Source organism: Mirounga leonina, unplaced genomic scaffold (assembly GCF_011800145.1).
Source record: "Mirounga leonina isolate KUSES-001 unplaced genomic scaffold, KU_Mleo_1.0 Mir_127, whole genome shotgun sequence".
NCBI classification, from domain to species: Eukaryota; Metazoa; Chordata; class Mammalia; order Carnivora; family Phocidae; genus Mirounga; species Mirounga leonina.
In genome coordinates, this window is record NW_023270316.1 from 16,810,502 (window position 1) to 16,830,504 (window position 20,003).

General features: G+C 39.4%; 1 protein-coding gene across 2 annotated transcripts in view; it reads right to left on the bottom strand.

Moving 5' to 3' along the window:
- GPC6 (glypican 6) overlaps nt 1-20,003 on the bottom strand; it is a 1,077,286-nt gene that overhangs the window by 959,460 nt on the left and 97,823 nt on the right. Inside the window, exon 1 of one of the 2 annotated variants that reach the window (XM_035003190.1) lies at nt 16,129-19,626. The exons of the other annotated variant lie outside the window; for it this stretch is intronic. Within the exon in view, the coding sequence (XP_034859081.1) occupies nt 16,129-16,132 (4 nt within the window). The 5' untranslated portion in view covers nt 16,133-19,626. Of the gene's footprint in view, nt 1-16,128; nt 19,627-20,003 lie in introns of those variants that run through there. 2 annotated transcript variants of the gene reach the window in all.

Below are 20,003 nucleotides of genomic sequence, written 5' to 3' on the forward strand. Positions count from 1 at the left end.
TTTCTCTCTGGAAAAGCTCAGCAGAGGTAATCTGATAGAGGAGCTGGGGGCATCAAATGAGCTTGCTCAACAAGCACAGGGGGTTTCCCAATGATTATTTACTTGGAGTGGCCTAGGAAAGGGAACTGGCAGAGTTATTATGCAGCTAATGATCCCCCTAAACACCCCCCACAGTAACCCAACAGCAGAGATTATGGAAGTTATTTATAATGAAAACAAGACTCACCTTTAACGACTAATTCACCACTTATTGAGACTTGAGAATTGGTATAATCATCTAGCCACAGGTAGAAGATAAACAATGGATAGTAAACAAAACACTCAATTGCAATTCTACAACAGAACAATGGTTGTCTTCTCTTGGAATTCTCCCAGTTGTAGTTGTCAGCTTTGACTGGCAATGTCCCTGAAAGAACACCCACCCAAGGACTTTGCAAACTCCTGCCCTTACTGAAGTTGGGCTTTTAAAGCCCAGGGATTTCTGCCCTGACCTCTACTGCTGTTCCTGTATGTTCCATCCATCCCAGCATTATTAGCATTTGCTCGATCTTATACCTCAGGGTAGAACAGGAGGCACTTCCATGAGCAGCTAAACCAAGATTCTTGTTAGTTATATTTTTTTGGAATTTTTAAATCCTATTGTTTTGCATGTTCTGAATATACGTAGTACTTGTTCATTGTAGGTTTGGGAAACATTTTAAAGGTAAAGGGAAGAAAAGATTGTATTTAACCTCCTATATCCCACAAAACAAGGGTAATTAATGATTGTCAACATCTGGTCTATATCTCATGACTATCTATGGCATGATGTTTATTTCCCTAAGAAAGTTTTTATGTCACAGACCAAGTCCTATACATTAGGAAAGGAAATTCTTTGGTCTCAGGAGTTTGTGGGAAGGAATTAGAGACATAAACAGAAGAATCAGGCTGCCAGAATCTTCCTCACTTTGGCCTAATGTCTTGGAAATAGGGTGGGAACAGACAGAAACCATTTACCTTTGAACATTTCTCATGTTTGAAACTATGAGGAAAACTCCTTGCTCCTATGGTCCATGCACGACAGGAAAGTTTCAGAAGGTCAAGCACGCAGAAAGGAGTCTCCATAGGTCTGAACTCAGGTGAAACCAAGAGCACTGCAACCAAGGGTTAAGTTCAAGGCCACCTGAGCCAATGAACTGATATGCGTCACAGCCAGGATCTGTAGAACCAAGCCAGAGGTGGTCAGCAAGGGAGAGACTCAAGTTGCAGATTTCAAGAAAAAAAATGCAAGCAAGATTTCAGAGGACAGAATCAGACCAAACATTCCACAGTGGATGCAGCACACACACCCCAGAACCAGAACACCAGCCCTACAGAGAGGTCAACATAATCAAGGGATCTCCACATCCCTTCCGAGAGGCCCCTAAGTCTTCCCCCATACAACAGGTCTTGGGAAGGGAAGAAAGGGAGGAATAAGTATGACAGGGTGTTGAACTTTGAATTTACCAGCTATGTATCCAATACAGAGTTTCAAAATCAAAAGCTACCTTGGAGGACAATGACAAAACATTGATTCCCCTACTGAAGTCAAGCTCCATCCCACTTCCACAGTCTGTACTAGCAAGACAATGGACTGTAGAGGAGATGAATACCAATTACAGGAAACTCAAAAGGTTCTATTTTCCTGAATATCTAAATGTAGGTGTTCAATGTTTTATTCAGACACACACACATATCCTGCACAAGAGTAATCTCATAGTTCACAAACCCATTGTATTATTTTATATGTACTCATGTCCTTGAAACGTACTGACTGTTGTCTAAACTGATCTCTCATTCTGTGTTAATCTTTGTGTCTGCTTTTGTGTGATATGCCTTTGTCATAAATCCACTCTCAGGCCCTGGACACCTGTCCTGAGGGTCAATACCCTTAGTACCATCCCCCAGCTCCTGTCCCCCTCGACCTCCACTTTAATCACACAGATTGGCACATCCACGTTCCAGTCCAGTCTCCAAATCCCTACCACAACCTTATGCGCCACTATGCTGATTCTCTAAGTGGTTTTCACTCTGGGGTTTCAATGAACCTTCTGGGCTCTACTTCTGCTCAGTGGGAGACACTCTTTATCCTGCTCTGATGTTTTTAAATTGAAGACAGTAGCATCTGGAATGACGCTCCTTTCCAGACTCTCTCTAGGAGCAAGAAATTTTCTGTACGATAGTGTTTCTAAATTTCTCCTCTGAAAAATTTTCTTTTCCCAATGACTTGGAGTAAACAGTAAAAATTCTGTGTAATATAGGAATGGTGGGGGGAGAACAGCTTGCATTTTGACTTTCTTTTCAAAAACATGCTTAAAGTTTTAAAAATATGTATTTTCTTGCCCAATTACCTATCATGTAGCTAATCTAGTAAAGCATACACATCAAGAAATCAAATGTTCAAAACGTTCAGCATCTACTCTGCATCAGAATGACATGCTATGGAAAGACCCACATGTTCTATGTTTGCTATGCTCAAGACTTACCTTACCTTCCTCCAGGTAAATAACTATCTGGATAACCTCTCCCTCGGACGTATCATGTACCTTGAAACGTTTATTCGCATTAGCAGTCAACTTTTGAATTCATGCCTCCGTTGCCTTGGATCCTTCCTATGTTTCAAAAGCTCTTCAAAATGTGTTTAGTATTGGGATGCCTGGGTGGCTCAGTCAGTTAAGTGTCTGACTTTTGATTTTGGCTCAGGTCATGATCTCAAGTTGTGAGATCGAGCCCTGCACAGGGCTCCATGCTGGGCGTGGAGCCTGCTTAAGATTCTTTCTCCCCCTTTCTCTCTCCCCCTCTCTAAAAAATAAAATAAAATAAAATAAAAATGCATGTATTTAGTACTATTTATGTCTGGAATAAATGTGATACCTTTTACATATTTTTAACCCTATTGCAGTTTGCACACTTTCTATATTGAATATTTATTATACCTAGACATCCTTATTATATACACAAATATATATGTATATATATTATACATGTATGTATGTACCTATCTATCTATCTATCTAAAACTTCATTTTTTCTACATTCTCACAATTCCACAAACTGCATTTTCATAATTAAAACATTCTGACTGATATAGTACCCATTATGTAGTAATGCACTGAACACTACATTCTCACAATTCCACAAACTGCATTTTCACAATTAAAACATTCTGACTGATACAGTACCCATTATGTAGTAATGCACTGAACACTAGAGGGAGGGGAGATATGATCAAAAATCAAAACCCCTACTCTTAGGAAGTTTTTACACTTGCTGGAGCTACATGATATAAAATGAATAAATAGCAAAATCATTTTCCCAAGTGACATGGAAACTACAACAGAAGAAACCCATCTTCCAAAGTGTTGCCTCTTTTGAGGTAAAAACGGGTCAATTAATATTAGGACCTCAAGAAATGTATGTTGGATGATGCTGCATCTTCCTTCATGATAAAATTGGTTTCAAGTCTCTATCCACTGCTTCAGAATGGAGTCTTCCAGGCAGGCTTTGGAGTCAAGCTGCCACTATTAAAAACTGTGAGATTTTCTTAACACCTCTGTCTCCCTTTCCTCGTGCATAAAAAGGCATTGATCATATCAACTACCTCATAGCATTGTAAGGATTAAATGAGAGAATGCAAGGAAGCATTTACAGTAGTCTCTGGCACACCGTAATCGCTCCATACATGTTCACTATTTCATGAGGATTGCAGATGTCTTTCTGAAAATGAGAATTTTTACAGGCATCATGCGTCCCATGAGGAAGCCACTCGCAGGTCACTTCCAACCAGCCACTGTCTGGTTCTTCTAAGATACACATGAGTAAGACTTGATAGATTCTCAGATCACAGCAACACGTAAATTCAAATTCTCATGTGAATCGAAGAATTGTGGCATTCAATTACAGAATGTCTTACATTTTTAAGATAAAATATTCATTTGCCGAGAGAATATTGTGGTGCCAAAAACTTTCTCTCTCGATGGAGATAGAGTCAAGCATTGAACAAATTAATGTTGTTAGGATTCTATGAACCATTTTTTTTCATCTCCTTTCTATTCATAGATAATTCAATAGCAGGTAATGAGAGACAAACTTCATTATCGTTCCAAATAATAGGAAAGAAAAAAGGGAAAGCCAAAGAGGGCATCGAAGCAATAACAAAATTGAACAATTTTATTTCCCAGTGCTGTTTATTTTGGATTTGGCTTTTAAACTAGGCAGACACAACTCACAGCATATCAAACCACCCAAGAGCAACTGAAAACTCCTGCTAGCTTGGCTTGCAGAAATTCTGCACATGATGAAGGTGATGAAGGTGACTTGCTCTGTTTGAGGGAAAGGGAATGACCAGTCTTGGTTTTACAGCCACCAGATACATCCACCCAGTGGAGGAAGCTGGGTGAGACGCTGCATATGCAAATAGCTTGAGGAAACTGACTTTCTCATTTCTTTCTGTTTTCCAAAGACCTCAGATTTGGAGTCGCCCCACTCAGAGATCTTACCTAGAGGATTCATCCAATTCTCCTAGTGCTTTTTCCTGACGTAGCCTGGTGATCTGGGTCTCATGCACAAACTCAGTTCTATATAATAATCAGATACACATTTCATCCTTGCATCTGTATCCATCTCCCAACAAGTCAATTCCATGCACTGGTCTCAACACGATTACATTATTGACATTTCTCAGCTGAAAGGCCCCTGCAAATACCATCCAATTTTCCAGTTCTTTCTGAAAAGATCAAAAGATACACCTTGCATAGTAGACAAGAATTTACACTGATGGCTGTCTTTTGTCTTGAATACTGATGCTGCTGGCAGCATGTGCCTGGAACTAACAGGTAAGTCTCTATGATAACTAACTGCATTCAGTCAACTCGAGCGACTTTTACTGGACATAAAATATGTTTGTGCTTGTGAATGCTTTCTCAGCTTGAACAACCTTGAGGCAATGATCTTCAAGGCCTCCTAATTAGGGCGGTTGGCAATCAAATGAGAAACCTTGCCCTTGGAAATCAAACGCATGTCATGCCTGAAAGGAAAAAGCCTTCTTCACTGGATCATGGCTCACATTTATGGAAGAATCGGCTATTATATGCACAAACACGGAAGCTCTTTTCAACAGAGTTCTTGCTACAAACCTTGTTCATGGAAATTATCTTGAACTCTTGCTCTACTGGAGACAAAAGAAGTGTGTTGTATTTTACAGTGTATTGTTTAGTTCCATTCTGAGGTTTCTTTTAATGAGCTAGAAGATTAATTGTATGAATTCACCTAAAAGGATGATGTTATAACATCCAGCTTCACTTGTCATCTTGCAACAAATAAGGACCAAATCTCTTTCTGTACCACCTCTTTCTCTGCCAAGCCGGCTTATATTTGCAACTGGTTATAGGATGTGTCCTCCTACAGGTGCGTCAGGCACAAACTGACCAGTAAACTCATTCTCTTCCCCATCAAACCCATTCTTCCTCACAGCATCTCTACTTCTAGATGCCACCATTCTCTCAGTCCCTGGTGTGCGTCCCCCCTGCCTCCTAAGCCTTCCCTTGGGCTGACCCTTAACCCAACCGCTGCCCAGTCCTACTTCTCTCCAACATTTCTCTCCCCAGTATTTCTCACATCAACCCCCAGTTCCTTTTTTTTTTCCCTCCAGGACCACCCTTCCTCGGGACTTTACTGCTTCCAGACGGGACTGCTATCCTGGTGTCCCTGCTCCCAATTCTCAGCACCAGACTCCATTCCCTAAACTGCTGCCCACTTACCTTCTTAAAGCATAGTTCTGCTTACATTGTTTCTGTGCTCAATGTCTTCCAAAACAATCCAATGCCTCTGGAGTTCAGGAAACATTACACTAGGAGGGACTTCCAGTGACATCCTTGTCTGGCTAGCCAAATTCCAAACAGTTCTTCTATCGGTGATGTCTGAATGTCAGTTCTTTTGCTCATCTGATGCGGGCCCCTAAATGCTCATCTTTCCTTATTCTCTTCTTAAACTCCAAAATCCTACTTAACCTTTAAGTCCAAGCCAAGGTCTGCCTCTTCCATGAAAATCCCTTCAGATTTGCCCAAATTAATATGGCTATCCTCCTTTGAGTCTCTCACTTTGCTTATGTCACATCATATTTCGCCTTGTGTCATCTGTGTTCTTGCCCTATTGCCTTAGTGTGGTCTCACACACCTTTCCCTCCCAAGCAAGAGTAACATGTGTCTGGGGAAAATGGCTTTTTAACTGCTAAAAATACTTTTATCTTGAGAAGAGTATCTCCTTATGTCAACTCAAATTAGGAAGAAGAAGAGAAAGGAAAAGGAGAAAAGTGGGTAGATATGACAATATTTATCAAGATGTGAATACTGGCTGCTTATTTTTGAAGATGATCAATCGCCTCGCCTGCCTGTAACCAGCCCAAGGCGAATGTTGTAAGGAATTGAAGGTGTTGTAAGGAATGAACCCTTCCTAGCTCCTTTGGCATCACAGCCTTGTGAACAAAAGAGCTCATCAAGAATTATTTGAGTTTGTTGAATATAACTGTTTCCATTAATTTTTTCTAATTGATAAAACAGAAAGGGGTTAAGCTGGTCCTGGGATTTCTGCCTTTCCCGAAAGTCCCCACATGCCTCTTCTACCTGCCCGATCAGATCCTCTCACTCTTCACAGAGTTTCCACACACACCCCAATGTCTGGACAGGGAAACGCCAATGTAACCCTCTTCACAAACTGAATGTCTTCACTTTATTCTAAACAAACCTCGCTTATTTAACACAGAACGCATGTTGGGATTTTTTCCTACTTTACATCCCACCAAGAAGAGGACTTCTGACGGTCACTTGCCTTTTAAATTATATTAAGCTGATAGCGGTAAACAAAAGCTGAGAGTCCCAGTTCCCCTTGGATTGTTCAGTTACGAATCCGTGTATCATCCTCTATTTTTACTCACCATTGCCCCTGCAACCAACTGTGTCAGACCAGGAACCTTGAACTTAAATCTCGAGGAAGTAAAGTAATGGTCAAAGCAAATACGCTTCGAATAAAGGCCTGGGGTTTGACTTATGAGCCGTGCTTCTCGGTTCTTGTCTGGTTCTTAGAAAAATAGATCATAGTACAGTAAATCTGATTTACCAAATCAGTTCCTTGGAAAACATCAAGAGTTCCATTCATTTCTCCTCAGATTATCTATCAAGAAACACACCTTTGTGACTAAAAGCTATTATTTGATAAAATATTCTTTCTTTGTAAAGACATATATAGATTTTGTCAGAGACGGATGAGAAGGCACTGCCAAGAAAAAGGGAAGGCTGTGAATATTTACATCCAAACAGCAAAGAGGGAACTCTAGAGGAGTGAAAATGGCAGGGGACATTAAACATAATAGCCAAGATTTCCACCCAAGTTACCTATAGCACTTAAGTGGGTAATCATGTGCAAAAAAAACAGATGACCCAGAGCCTGACATGCTGTAGAATCACATAAATCTAGAAGTCCTAAAAATGCCAAGTAATATACTAACCTAAAACAAGGGATTGTTCTTCATTTCTCCAGAGGCTTAGTTTTGAACACCTTGAAGAGCTTGTAGTATAATGGGGGAAACGAATGGGCAAGCCGATTATTTCATGAGAGGTTTATAAGTTTTTTGATGTTGTCTACACTTGGGGTTAGTGACATCAGGTCACCACATGTTCCCAATTATTGCCCTACAGCTTCACTATTGGTTGTCCTTTTTGGATGTTCTTCCTCCTCCAGTGTTAGAATGTTTCAGACCTGAGTCCCTGGACTCCCTCTTCTCTAGCTGTTCACTGTCTGGGTGATCTCATCTAGTCCCATGGTTTCACATACCATCTCATGCTAACGACTTCCAAACTGATAGTTCTAGCCCCCACCCTCAGACTCCTCCCTTGCAGGTCTAAAGGCATCGCAACCCAGATTCTAGATTTCCAGTGCCTTTGAGATATCTCTGTTGCTCTGGTTTTTTTCTTTTGCTGTAAAAGGCACCCCATTCACCCTTCTCTTATTTCACACTGATATACAATACCTCATCAGATTATGATTGAAAGTTATATCAAAAAAAAAAAAAGAAAGTTATGGGGCGCCTGGGTGGTGCAGTCGTTTAAGAATCTAACTCTTGGGGCGCCTGGGTGGCTCAGTCGTTGGGCGTCTGCCTTCGGCTCGGGTCATGATCCCAGGGTCCTGGGATCGAGCCCCATATCAGGCTCCCTACTCTGCAGGAGGCCTGCTTCTCACTCTCCCACTCCCCCTGCTTGTGTTCCCTCTCTCGCTGTCTCTCTCTCTGTCAAATAAAATCTTAAAAAAAAAAAAAGAATCTAACTCTTGGTTTTGGCTCAGGTCATGATCTCAGGGTCAAGAGATCAAGCCCCACATCGGGCTCCACAATCAGCGTGGAGTCTGCTTGAGATTCTTTCTCCCTCTCCCTCTACCCTCCCACTTGTGCTTGCTGAAAAAAAAAAAAAAAGTTATGTCCAATATCCCACCATTTGCTAACATCCTTGTCTAGACTATCCCAAGCCAACCCCGTTTCTCATCTAAATCAGTTCTTCTCAAACTTAAATGTTTGTACAAACCACCTAGGGGTGTTGCAGTAGGCCTGGGGTGGGGCTTGAGAGTCTGCATTTCCACAAAGGTCCCAGGTGATGCTGATGCTGCTGGTGGAGAGACCATTCACAGAATAAGGAGCAACGACTACAAGATTCGCCTAATGGTCTTCTTTACTCCATCTCCACCCTCATCCCCCTTAGTCTACTCATGGGACAACAGTCAGAGCAACTGTATTTATGATGTAAATCTGATTAAGACTGTTTCCTCTCAAAAAAAAAAAAAAGACCGTCTCCTCTCAAATACTCTGAAGGCTTGCTATATCGCTTAGAATGAAATCTAAAGGCCTTATCAGGTCTTTAAGGCTCTGCAAAATCTGTCACCTGCTAACTTCTATGAATTCACTTCCTTCCACTCCTCCTTCCCTCATTTTAATCCAAACAAACCAGTCCTTTGCTCTTGGCCACCAGCAGTCTGCTTTCTGTCTCTATGGATTTACTTATTCTAGACTTTTCAAATGAATGGACTCATATATAACCTTTTGCATCTGGCTACTTTCACTTAGCACAATGTTTTCAAGGTTTATTTTTACATTTTAGTGTGTCAGTACTTCATTTTTTATGGCCAAATAACATTCCACTGAATGGATAACCACAATTGGTTTATCCATTCATCCACAAATGGACATTTGGGCTGTTTCCACCTTTTGGCTATTCTGAATTGTACTGCTATGAACATGCAAGTATATGTATGAGTTTGAGTACATGTTTTCAGTTCTTTTGGGTATGTATCCAGGAGGGAAATTTCTGAGTCATACAGTTTAACATAATTCTATGTTAAACTTTTCGAGAAACAGTCAAACAAAAATAAGGTTTTGAAGTACAAATGAGTACCTATCACTATCAACTGTAATTGCCTCAGAGACCTGTGTTTTTAAAGTGTTACAAAGTAGTATAGAAAAAAATGCATATTAAGTCTACCTAGTCTTAATCTTGGCATGAATATATATATATTCATACATACATATATGTGTGTGTGTATATATGTATATATATGTACATATATACACACACACACAATTAATATCCTTAAAAAGAAATTTGGCAAGTGTAAATCCAGAGTATTCACAATAATTATTTGAGGTACACTTGACAAAGAGGTAACGATGTGGCCTGGTGTTTCCCGAAGTTGGGAAACCTACAAAGTAGTCATGGAAAACTAACCTAACCCTTGGAATACTATGAATGTCATTTTCTTTATCTGCAAAAATCTGATGAATCTATAATTCTTCAGCCTTAATTTGAATGAATGTTCTTTTCGTTAAATGGCTGAGAAGTATGAAATGGGAAATTAATTATTATCATCTGAACGTATACAATGTGTGTCACATTGTGACAGAAAGAGAAATGTAGTTAACAACTATTTTTGACTACTAAAACATGTCTAAGAATGTCATTTTAAAATAATCACCTTTTTATAGTAATCATCCACTTTATAAGATAGCAAAATATGTTTCAAAATATTGTCTTACAAACATTATTTATATAATATGAGTCACCTTATATTTTTATTTTATAGCAAAACATCTGAGATATTAATTATTGAGACTATAATAACATTAATTTGTTTAACTGCAACCAGTATCATGAACAGGATAGAATTGATATTCTGCCTGTTGGGAATGCCACTTGCTATTTTTCAGACTAGTTTAACATCACTGCATTTGAATTTTTTTTGAGGTATAATGACATTGTTCAATTATAGGAAATGTCTTTCTATTTTCTTTTTCCAATTCTGCTTCTACCAAATATTTCATTAAGGCCTATGTTTATTATTGACATCTTTTACTTTGTAACAAAGAAGTTCCTGATCCAAATTTCTAGGATTCAGCTACATCCCAGACTTCATTTACATGCTATTTCTGCCTCTGTGAATGTGTGCCTGTAAGTGAATGTACGTGTGTGATATTGTGTCTTCATCTGAAAAGCAGCAAAGAGAGTATATGAAACACAACTCACAAATCAATGGGGAGCTTCTCACCTAATGGGTTCATTCAAAGTCACTGTGATAGTCAAGGCCATAAAGGTGGGTTAATGTCTTCTTAATATTTGTTTTAGTCTTTCTCATAAGGCTTAAAGCCCAAACATATAAACACATTTCACTCTACCTGAGGTTCTCAGGGTCTTGACACAAAATATTTACAGTGCAGGTATGATTAGTATAGATTACTATGAGGAATGCACTGGGATGAAATTTTAGGCCCTAAAGGTCCAGAACCACTTTGAGAGCTCCAAAGTATGGGAAGTCAGTCCTTCGCAATTTTATATCCAAGAAAATCACTATGTGCATTAAAGAGTGTATGTTAGAAACTTGAACCAAAAAATATCAACTTGCACCATAGTGATTAAGACATTTGAGGGTTTATTTTCCTTTAAAATCAAAATTAATCAAGTATGCCATCCTGCTACATTTAATTCATTGAATTCAGTTTATTTCCTCATCTGTAAAATGGTCAATTAGAATAAACACTATTTCATAAGGTTGTTGTTAAAATTAAGAGTTAAAAACTAAGACTCTCACCTACAAAATTTCAGTAGAGTACTAATTAGCAGTTTTATATCAGCATTTAACCCAATATTTGTCATAAATTATATACTTACCTAATGGCTGTTGAATTTGGTTCACTAATATTTATTTTGCATTGAATTTTATATTTTGTGTTTATTTTTATAAATATGCATATAGAGAGATTTACTTATATTGAGTTCTACTCATTTTTGGCACAAAAAAATTGCAATAAATTAGTATAAAGGAGGAAAAATTACAACTGGTGTCTAATATAAAGAACATTAGTACTAAGATGAGAAAGAAAGGTCAGTCAATTTAAAATACTGATTTTTCTGTACAAAGTGAAGAAGCACCTTTTAGTACTAATGTAAGTCTTCTTAGAAGATTGGTATATAGCAAAATATTTAACTGAAACTTTCTAAACAGGTTCCCTTGAAAGTTCTAGACTTTGTAATATATCCAGATCAGATGGGTTAGTACAAATAGTCTGCCTGGCAAATTCTCACACACAGAATTTATATTAAATTAACAACCTTAGATGCTTTTTCTAGGGCATTACATATTTTTATATTCAACATTTAGCATAGCCTACAGAGAAAGAACAAATCCATTTAATGAGTAAGGCTCTTTAGAGTTTGTGCACAAAGCAAAATCAATTTTTCTGAAACTAATTAGTATTTAAAATAGATTGGATTCCTGAAAATCTCCTTCATATCATATTTGTCAATGGCATAATTTAGTGACTTCAGGAGGGAAAAATCCTAATATGTTCTGGAAGACTACAAAGATCAACAACGCACTCCCTAAATTTTGGCAAAAGATTCAAAGAACTTGTTAAATCAGCTCCTAAGTTGACAGCAATTATCAATATGTGTCAAATAGGACTTTGTTCATTTCACTTCGGAACTAATAAAGACCCAACTTATGTTGGTGCCAAGAATACAACATATTGAGCAAATGTAACGTCACCTCTCAGCACATTACCCCACTAAAAACTGTCACTGCAAAATTGAGGCTAATGTGTGATGCTTACTCCCTGGAATTATATTCAAGCAGTGTGTTATTTCAGACCCAAAACAGTGACATTAGTGACCTCTATGTTCTCTACAGAGGAAAAAAATCCCCTCTGTGTTTGTGACTCTACTCATTTATATTAAGCCTAAGGGAGAGAATAAAAGACCAAACGAAGAGGAAATGTGATTCCAACTTCTATTCATTAAATTTGTATGTGCTCTCTACTGCTGGAGGAAAGTAGAGTTAGTATGACAGAATGCTTTCTCCAACCAAGATCTGGTTAACTTTATATTTTTTGTAGTCTATCAGAACTATCGCTAAAAGACAAAATATTCTCTAAAATGTTTTGATCACTAATGGAAGGAGCAGTTTCTGTTTCTGAAAGTGTTTCTGGGTTCCACAGGGCAAAATGCATCCAATCATATGAATGCTACTAATTTGGAATGTCTGACACTTTAATCAGAGATTGGGTCACGGTTAACCTCATACTCTACATCTGTGAACAAAATCTTTACAAACAATTCCATAAAGCAAGTAAGATGCCAGGAGGATCAGAAAGGATAAATAAAAAAAAAAAAATGAGGTGTTGAAAATGAAGCCTATAACTAGTACTTAATTATAATGGGCTTTCATCTATTGCAAAAAAATGACCATTTACTTGACAAAACATTCAAGAGATCTTTTTTTTTTTTCATTCTAAAACTTCACTTTCTTTAGTTTATAATGATCTGTCCCTAACAATTTGAGATTTTTATATCTATTTGCCACTAGAAAACCAAAGCACAGACTGCTCATAGCGGCCAATTAGTACGTACAATCTGAAGGACACACCACTGCAACTCTTGGTTCACTGTCTCAGGCCCATCATCCAATTTCTTTTTTGGATCATTCACAGAAGACAGTTCCCCAAATGATAGTATATTAAGTAAAATATAATGAAAGAAAAAAAAAAGCAGTTCCATGGTCAAAAAAGTTGTGCAAAGACTAGGCTGGACCCGTCAAAACGTTTTTACAACCGTGGCTCATCTCAGAACCTTTACTTGGTGAGGGCACCGCACATCCTGCAGAAAAGAGCCTGCCACTCTCCCCACACTAGTTTCTTCCTGGGACCTCGCTTTTTTGCATGGTGATCTCAGCATGGCTCATGTTTCATAAAAGCACTGGAAAGGCTGCTCTACTGTCCTCCCAGGGAAGTTTCTGGCAGGCCTCAGTCACTCAAAGCATTTATAACTTTCATCTCATCATTTCTGTCTGGAGTGAGCCTGAAGTGCAACAGGGAGCTTGAATTAGGATCACAGAACTGAAGAATAAAGATCAAAGGTTCCAGGCTGCAGGATAGAATGCAAGTGCATCATTTAAAGAAAAAAGGAGAGGGTGGAGGAGAAGGAGGAGGGAAGCGGAGGAGGAAGAGCAAAAGAAGAAGGGGGAGAAGGGGGAGGAGGAGAGGGAGTGAGGAGGGGGAGGAGGGGGAGGAGGGGGAGGAAGAGGAAGAGGAGGAGGAGAAGAGGAAGAAGAAGAAGGAGGAGGAGGAGGAGGAGGAGGAGAAAGGAAACCTCTAATGCCTAGCACTTTTATTCAGATGGGTACAGGCATGGAGGAGCACGAGACTCTATATCGGGGACCCCTATATTCACTAAGCATTGCCCCTCATCCCTCAAATGACAAAAACAACTCAAAACATTTCTTTACTCACTGTAATACCAAAGAAGTGCTAAAATCCTTTCTCTCCCCACATGATTTATGGTGACAATATGCATTCACATTAGAAAGTCTTTGCTAATGCATCTGCAATATCTTGAAACATCAGGAAGACCACTAAACTTAAACAATACGTCACCACAGAACCTGAAGATGGTCAAGCATGATGAAATTATTTCTTCCAGGCTCAGCTATGTCAGCATTAGTCTAAATGTAGGTCAGTTATTCTGTCTAATGCAATATATGGCATTTCCTAAATTAGTTGGGTAGTAAAGAATTCACTTTGTTCACACATATCTTCATTAAAAACTTAATGTAGACCCTTCTCTCAATTATTTGATGCTTCTGTAAATCCTCTTCCGTTCAAAAAGAGCATCACCAGGTGGGTAACATTTGGTAACCATGTCATTTTAGCACTTTCTAGCCACTGTAATGATCACCAGTGGAAAAATCAGGATATTAAGTTAGCTTTAATCTACCATGAATCTATGACGAGTCAACCAAATGGATAAATTGAAGGTGTTAACAATGATGACAATATAACAAAGGTATGGAATAGACTTACGGTACTGGCCAGCCCTGGCAGAACTGATGATCAGTAATGGTCTTATTCCAGTTCCGTGAGGCAAGCTGCAGCTTTCTAGCTAAAGCATTAGAATGGGACCCAGATGTAGGGATTCAGTTTCTAAGTTTAACACTGGTTTTCGTGGAAACATCGAATGGGACATTTAGTAAATATTTGTTGATTTTAGTATCTGAAATGGACCGCTACTTACTGGATGTGAAATGAGTACTATAGAATGGGTTTTGTACCCCAAAAAGACAAAAACATTAATTCAAAGGGACACATACACCCCTATGTTTATAGCAGCATTTTGTACAACAACCAAATTATGGAAGCAGCCCAAGTGTCAATTGATAGATAAATATATATATTTTATTTTCTTACACTATGCACACACATGCATACACATATACACAATGGAATATTATTCAGCCATAAAAAAGAATGAAAGCTTGCCACTTGTGACGACATGGATGGAGCTAGAGGGTATAATGCTAAGTGAAATAAGGCAGTCAGAGAAAGACCAATACCGTATGATTTTACGCATATGTGGAATTTAAGAAACAAAACAAACAAAGAAAAAAAAAGAGAGAGAGACAAACCATGAAACAGACTCTTAATTATAGAGTACAAACTGATGGTTACCAGAGGGGAGCTGGGTGGGGGGATGGGTTAAATAGGTGATGGGGATTAAGGAGTGCACTTGTGATAAGCACCAGGTGATGTATGCAAGTGATGAATCACTATATTGTACATGGGAAACTAATATAACACTACTAACAACACTGGAATTGAAAAGAAAAGAAAAGAAAAAAGAAAAGAGATAGGTAGGGTAGATAGATAAATGGGTTTTTTAGAGTGGTCCCAGAAGGTACAAAAATACACATGGCAAAACATGAGTCCTTCCCAAACCTGCATTTATTACGCCACTAAATATACGTACTTAATGCTACACACTATACGAAAACAAAGTGCAACATAGCAATGCCTAAACTTTCCAGAAGTAAAATCACACTATAGAACTGAAACTCTTATGGAATATTTATGGTAGATTCAATTTCCATTTTCAGTCCACTTTCTTAGTCCTTTTTTTTTTTTTTTAATATTTTATTTATTTATTTGACCGAGAGAGACACAGTGAGAGAGGGAACACAAGCAGGGGGAGTGGGAGAGGGAGAAACAGGCTTCCCGCGGAGCAGGGAGCCCGATGCAGGGCTCGATCCCAGGACCCTGGGATCATGACCCGAGCCGAAGGCAAACACTTAACGACTGAGCCACCCAGGCGCCCCTCTTAGTCCTTTTTTTAAGTCCTTTCTCTCACTTCTTTCCTCAGGGTCATCCCAGTCAACAAAACATATATGCTCACATATTCACTTAATCCTTCCAAACCTATTCGTATACTGCTTCAGGCACTGGACAATCAAGGGCAACAATATACATACTGTACCCTTCAAGGAAGCATAAGAAGCAAAAATATCAGCCCTTAGTACCCCTCAGATCAGACCACAGGGTAACACCGAATGATCTCGTGTACATTTCATACGGAGGTGACTATGGAAATAATGGATTTAACACCACCAACAAGCCAACAGGGATGCTTCTTCAGCTTCCCTGGGAAGCACCCAAAGTCTTCTCTATATGCCTACTGATTTCTTCATGGCTAGGAAGGAACCGGGCAATTATAAATAGGAACAAATTATTAATTGATTGAGCTTTACATTTACCCATTTATGTTTTGCTGCACTCCTCGCCCAATTGTTCAGATTAGATGTGTAAAGAAGTGCACGAAAGTAAATAAACATCATCGATGTCAAATTCTGCATGTTTCCTTCTTCAACCCTTCACCTTCATTCTAAAATGAAACAATAAAAAATAATAATAATAATTGCACTCTGACCACAAAGCACTTTGATCTGTGGTGATTTACTAAGCAACAATTCGGCTTCATTTGTAGGACATTAAAAGCAGTCATCCCATAAGGTTTCTTAATCAACTAGCCCAGCAGCTTTCAATAAAGAGATTAACAAAGGAATTTTAAAAGGGCATGCTGGTCAGTCCATTCTTATAAATTCCACATGAACCAGTCTTGCAAACTAGGGTGAACTTTTCTTTACCTCACTGAAGAATTCTCTGACATCCTCAGATCTCAGCAAACATACCAGATAAGTGCATAGTAAGCTTGTTATTCTTTAGGACATCTTGTCCTAGAGCATCACTTCAAAACCATACCTGCTGTGGCAATGTTCAATAAAAAGTAGGCTTGTGATAAACTTTATCTAAAAGAGTTTCATTTCTAAAATACCAAAGAAAACTCATCAGAAGCTAATGGTACCAACAAAACGACCCTACAGCATGTATTATGGATTCAGTGTTTTGAAAGCTCTAGTGAATTCCTTTGCTCCCTCTCTTACAAAAGTTATGCAAATATATTACAAAACCTACTTATATTATTAATGTTAAGGGAGGAAAGTATGTGCATGTATTTTTTAAAATTCTAATTTTTATTCATTCATTCATTTTTTAATGTGTTCAGTATGAGATGCTTTTATTATTATTATTATTTGACATGGAGAGTAGGCTCAGTTCCTCTGCTACTATAAAAGTGGTAAAATGCTAGAACAGTGGGGCAATATAACAAACAGGCAGTACACATCAACAACAATAACATCAATTAAAACTACGCATGACCATAGTAACCAGTACGCACTCTGCTCCGGCGCTTGCTAAATTCTTCACATGCATTGCCCCACCGAAACCTCTCAGCAACCTATGGAATGGTTTTGTTTTCAATTGGGAGGTGAGGACAATAAGACCCAAAGAGACTAAATAAGCTGATCCAAGGTCATACAACTAGCCAAGGAGCTGGAAGTTGAAGTGGCTCTGAAAACCCAGGGTCCCAAACATTTTGATCACACCTCCCTACCAGGGAAATCACCTTGAGCAGGTAACATGGACAGATGCATTTGTATAAATTATGTTCATGTCCTACAATGCTAATATATTGTGCATATTTAAAAACAGGAATAAAAAGGCATGATAGCAAAATAAATATAATGGGGTATCTTATGCATCCCCCACAAGGGTGTATATACTCCACTTTAAAGATATTGCCTCTGGTATCCAAGAAGTAAGGGTCTTTATAACTTTTCCCAAATTCCTAGAAGATTGTCTTTATATGATAAATGAAAGAAATCCATTAATCATTAACATTAGAAAGTAAAGGTGGCAATTCATTAGTAATTCCGAGGGATGCTCTTGGTCGCTCAGCTTATTCAGCTCAAAGTCAGCGTGGCGACCAGAAGAGCAATGAGGTGAAAACATCACACAAAAGGCTCAGGGATTGTCAGGCTTTTATAGTCCCGGCAATTACTGAATTAAATGGTCCCATTCAAGAGTGAGGATAGGAAGTGGGAACACGGCCAAAAATGGATGGGGCAGGCTGTATAAGGAATAAACCACAATATGGATCAAGAGAGCAAGGTTATGGAGGAGGTAATGGAGCTCAAAAAAGATGTAACCTACTTTATTGATGAAACCAGAGACCTGGAAAATAGGGGCTGTCAGGCTAATCTTAGATTAACTGGCTGTCCTCGGGGAGATAAGGAAGAAAACACCTGACAGGTTTTGGAGAATTCAAAAGGGAAATAATATCACCCAGGAGAAAGCCTGCCCCGGGATGTAACAAGTCCATCAGGCTCTTGAAGGGTAGCCCTGTGGCAGATACGGTGACGGGCCATCTCCCCGGGCTGGCCCACTCAGCAAGGCATTCCCTCTCAGCATTTATTTTCCACTCAGAAAACAAAGAGGCCAGGCCACGCTGACCATAAAAGAACAACAAAGATTAAAGGTTAGAATGGCCTTGATGGCAGCCTGATCCCTTCCAGGGCAGGGAGTGGGACCTCGAAAGGCATGCCTCTGGCTGGGTTATGTCAGAACTTTGCCTTGAGATGATTTTGGTTCTTGTGTTGCTTATCGTTAGACCATAGTTAGATACTAAGAACTCAACCGAAGTCAACAAAGCCTAATTGGCAACAACCTCCATGTAAGGCACTCTGCTGGCACTACTATAAAAATGTGAAGAGTATGCAGGGATGGGGCAATAAACCCTTCAGAGGTTGAACTAGGACAAGAGATAAGAAGTAAAATATCAAAAGAGAGGAACAAACAAATTATTGGGAGATCAAAGGATGGAGCATCAGGCAGGCATCTGAAATGAGTATCGTTTGTGACAGGCAGGGATTAAGGGGGGTGAAAAGGCGCTTTCAAACAGAAAGAACTTAAGGAGCAAAGATGCAAAGTGTGGAAACAAAAGGGCTTGTGGAGGAAATGCCAAGTGGTTTAGTTCAACTGGCAGAGAGATCTTCCTGGAGATTAAGGGATGATCACTCTACGGGAGGTCCTGGGAAGTCCTTCTGAGGGTCCGGGAGCTAGGCTCAGTGGTTTGAGGGCAATGGAGAAGGCATCTCTGAGTTATAAAATTGCCAGGATGCAAAAGGGGGAAAGTGCAGGAAAGAAGTGTGTTGGCTCTCACGGTCACCTGAGTACGTTAGTAACAGGCAGTATCCTAGTTCTAGAATAATTGCCACTTTCGTTGGTACTAATTAACAATGTTCCTGGTGAGTATCTGGGGCACCCTAAACCAATTATGAAGCGCTGAGCGTCTGCAATAAGAAATTTCAATGCTCACAGGCACAATGGTCTCTGGCCAGGAGCTGAACAGATGGGACCCTCTGCAAGCACAGGAAACGCAGGGGAGTCAGCCAATCTAAATGAATGTGTTAAATTTGATCCACACACTATATCTCCTTGAGTCTGCCAGCCAAATTATTCTGGGTTATGTAAATGAACTGTCTTATCTTTGTAAAACCTTGCAATGTTTTGGAAAGCTAAGCAAATTTACACATGTGCAGGTTCAACGCTGGCCAGGGGTGGAGAAGACTTGTCATTATTTCACAGAACTAAGGAACAACAAATATCAGATATGTTTATATTCTTAACGGATTAAGTTAAGGTAAGGAGACCTGGGGGAAAAAATATAAGACTCCAAAGTGTATCACTGACTGACTACATTATTCTACATTATTCCTTCATGCAGCTATAGGAGCAGGCTACTAAGATTTAGGATAGGAAAGTGAGAAGACCACCTTAAGACATTCACCACAGGGGCGCCTGGGTGGCTCAGTCGGTTAAGCGTCTGCCTTCAGCTCAGGTCATGATCCCAGGGTCCTGGGATCGAGCCCTGCATCGGGCTCCCTGCTCAGTGGAGAGCCTGCTTCTCCCTCTCCCTCTGCAGCTCCCCCTGCTTGTGCTCTCTCTCTCTCTCTCTCCCAAATGAAAAAATAAAATCTATATTAAAAAAAAAAAAAAAAGATGTTCGGCACATACGTCCAACTGCCTGCCTGCACCATTGTGCCTCAAATTGGGAACATCATCACTTCATGAACCATTTGTATAAAATAATAACACTGATCATTGCAGGAACAGGGTTCCCTGGGGTTCTTCCTTAACATCCTGCCATCTTATTTACAAGTGCCATGCTAATTCCTCCCCCCGCCCACTTCTACATCATCCCCTCTCCGGCCCTACAGTGTGACCTGTA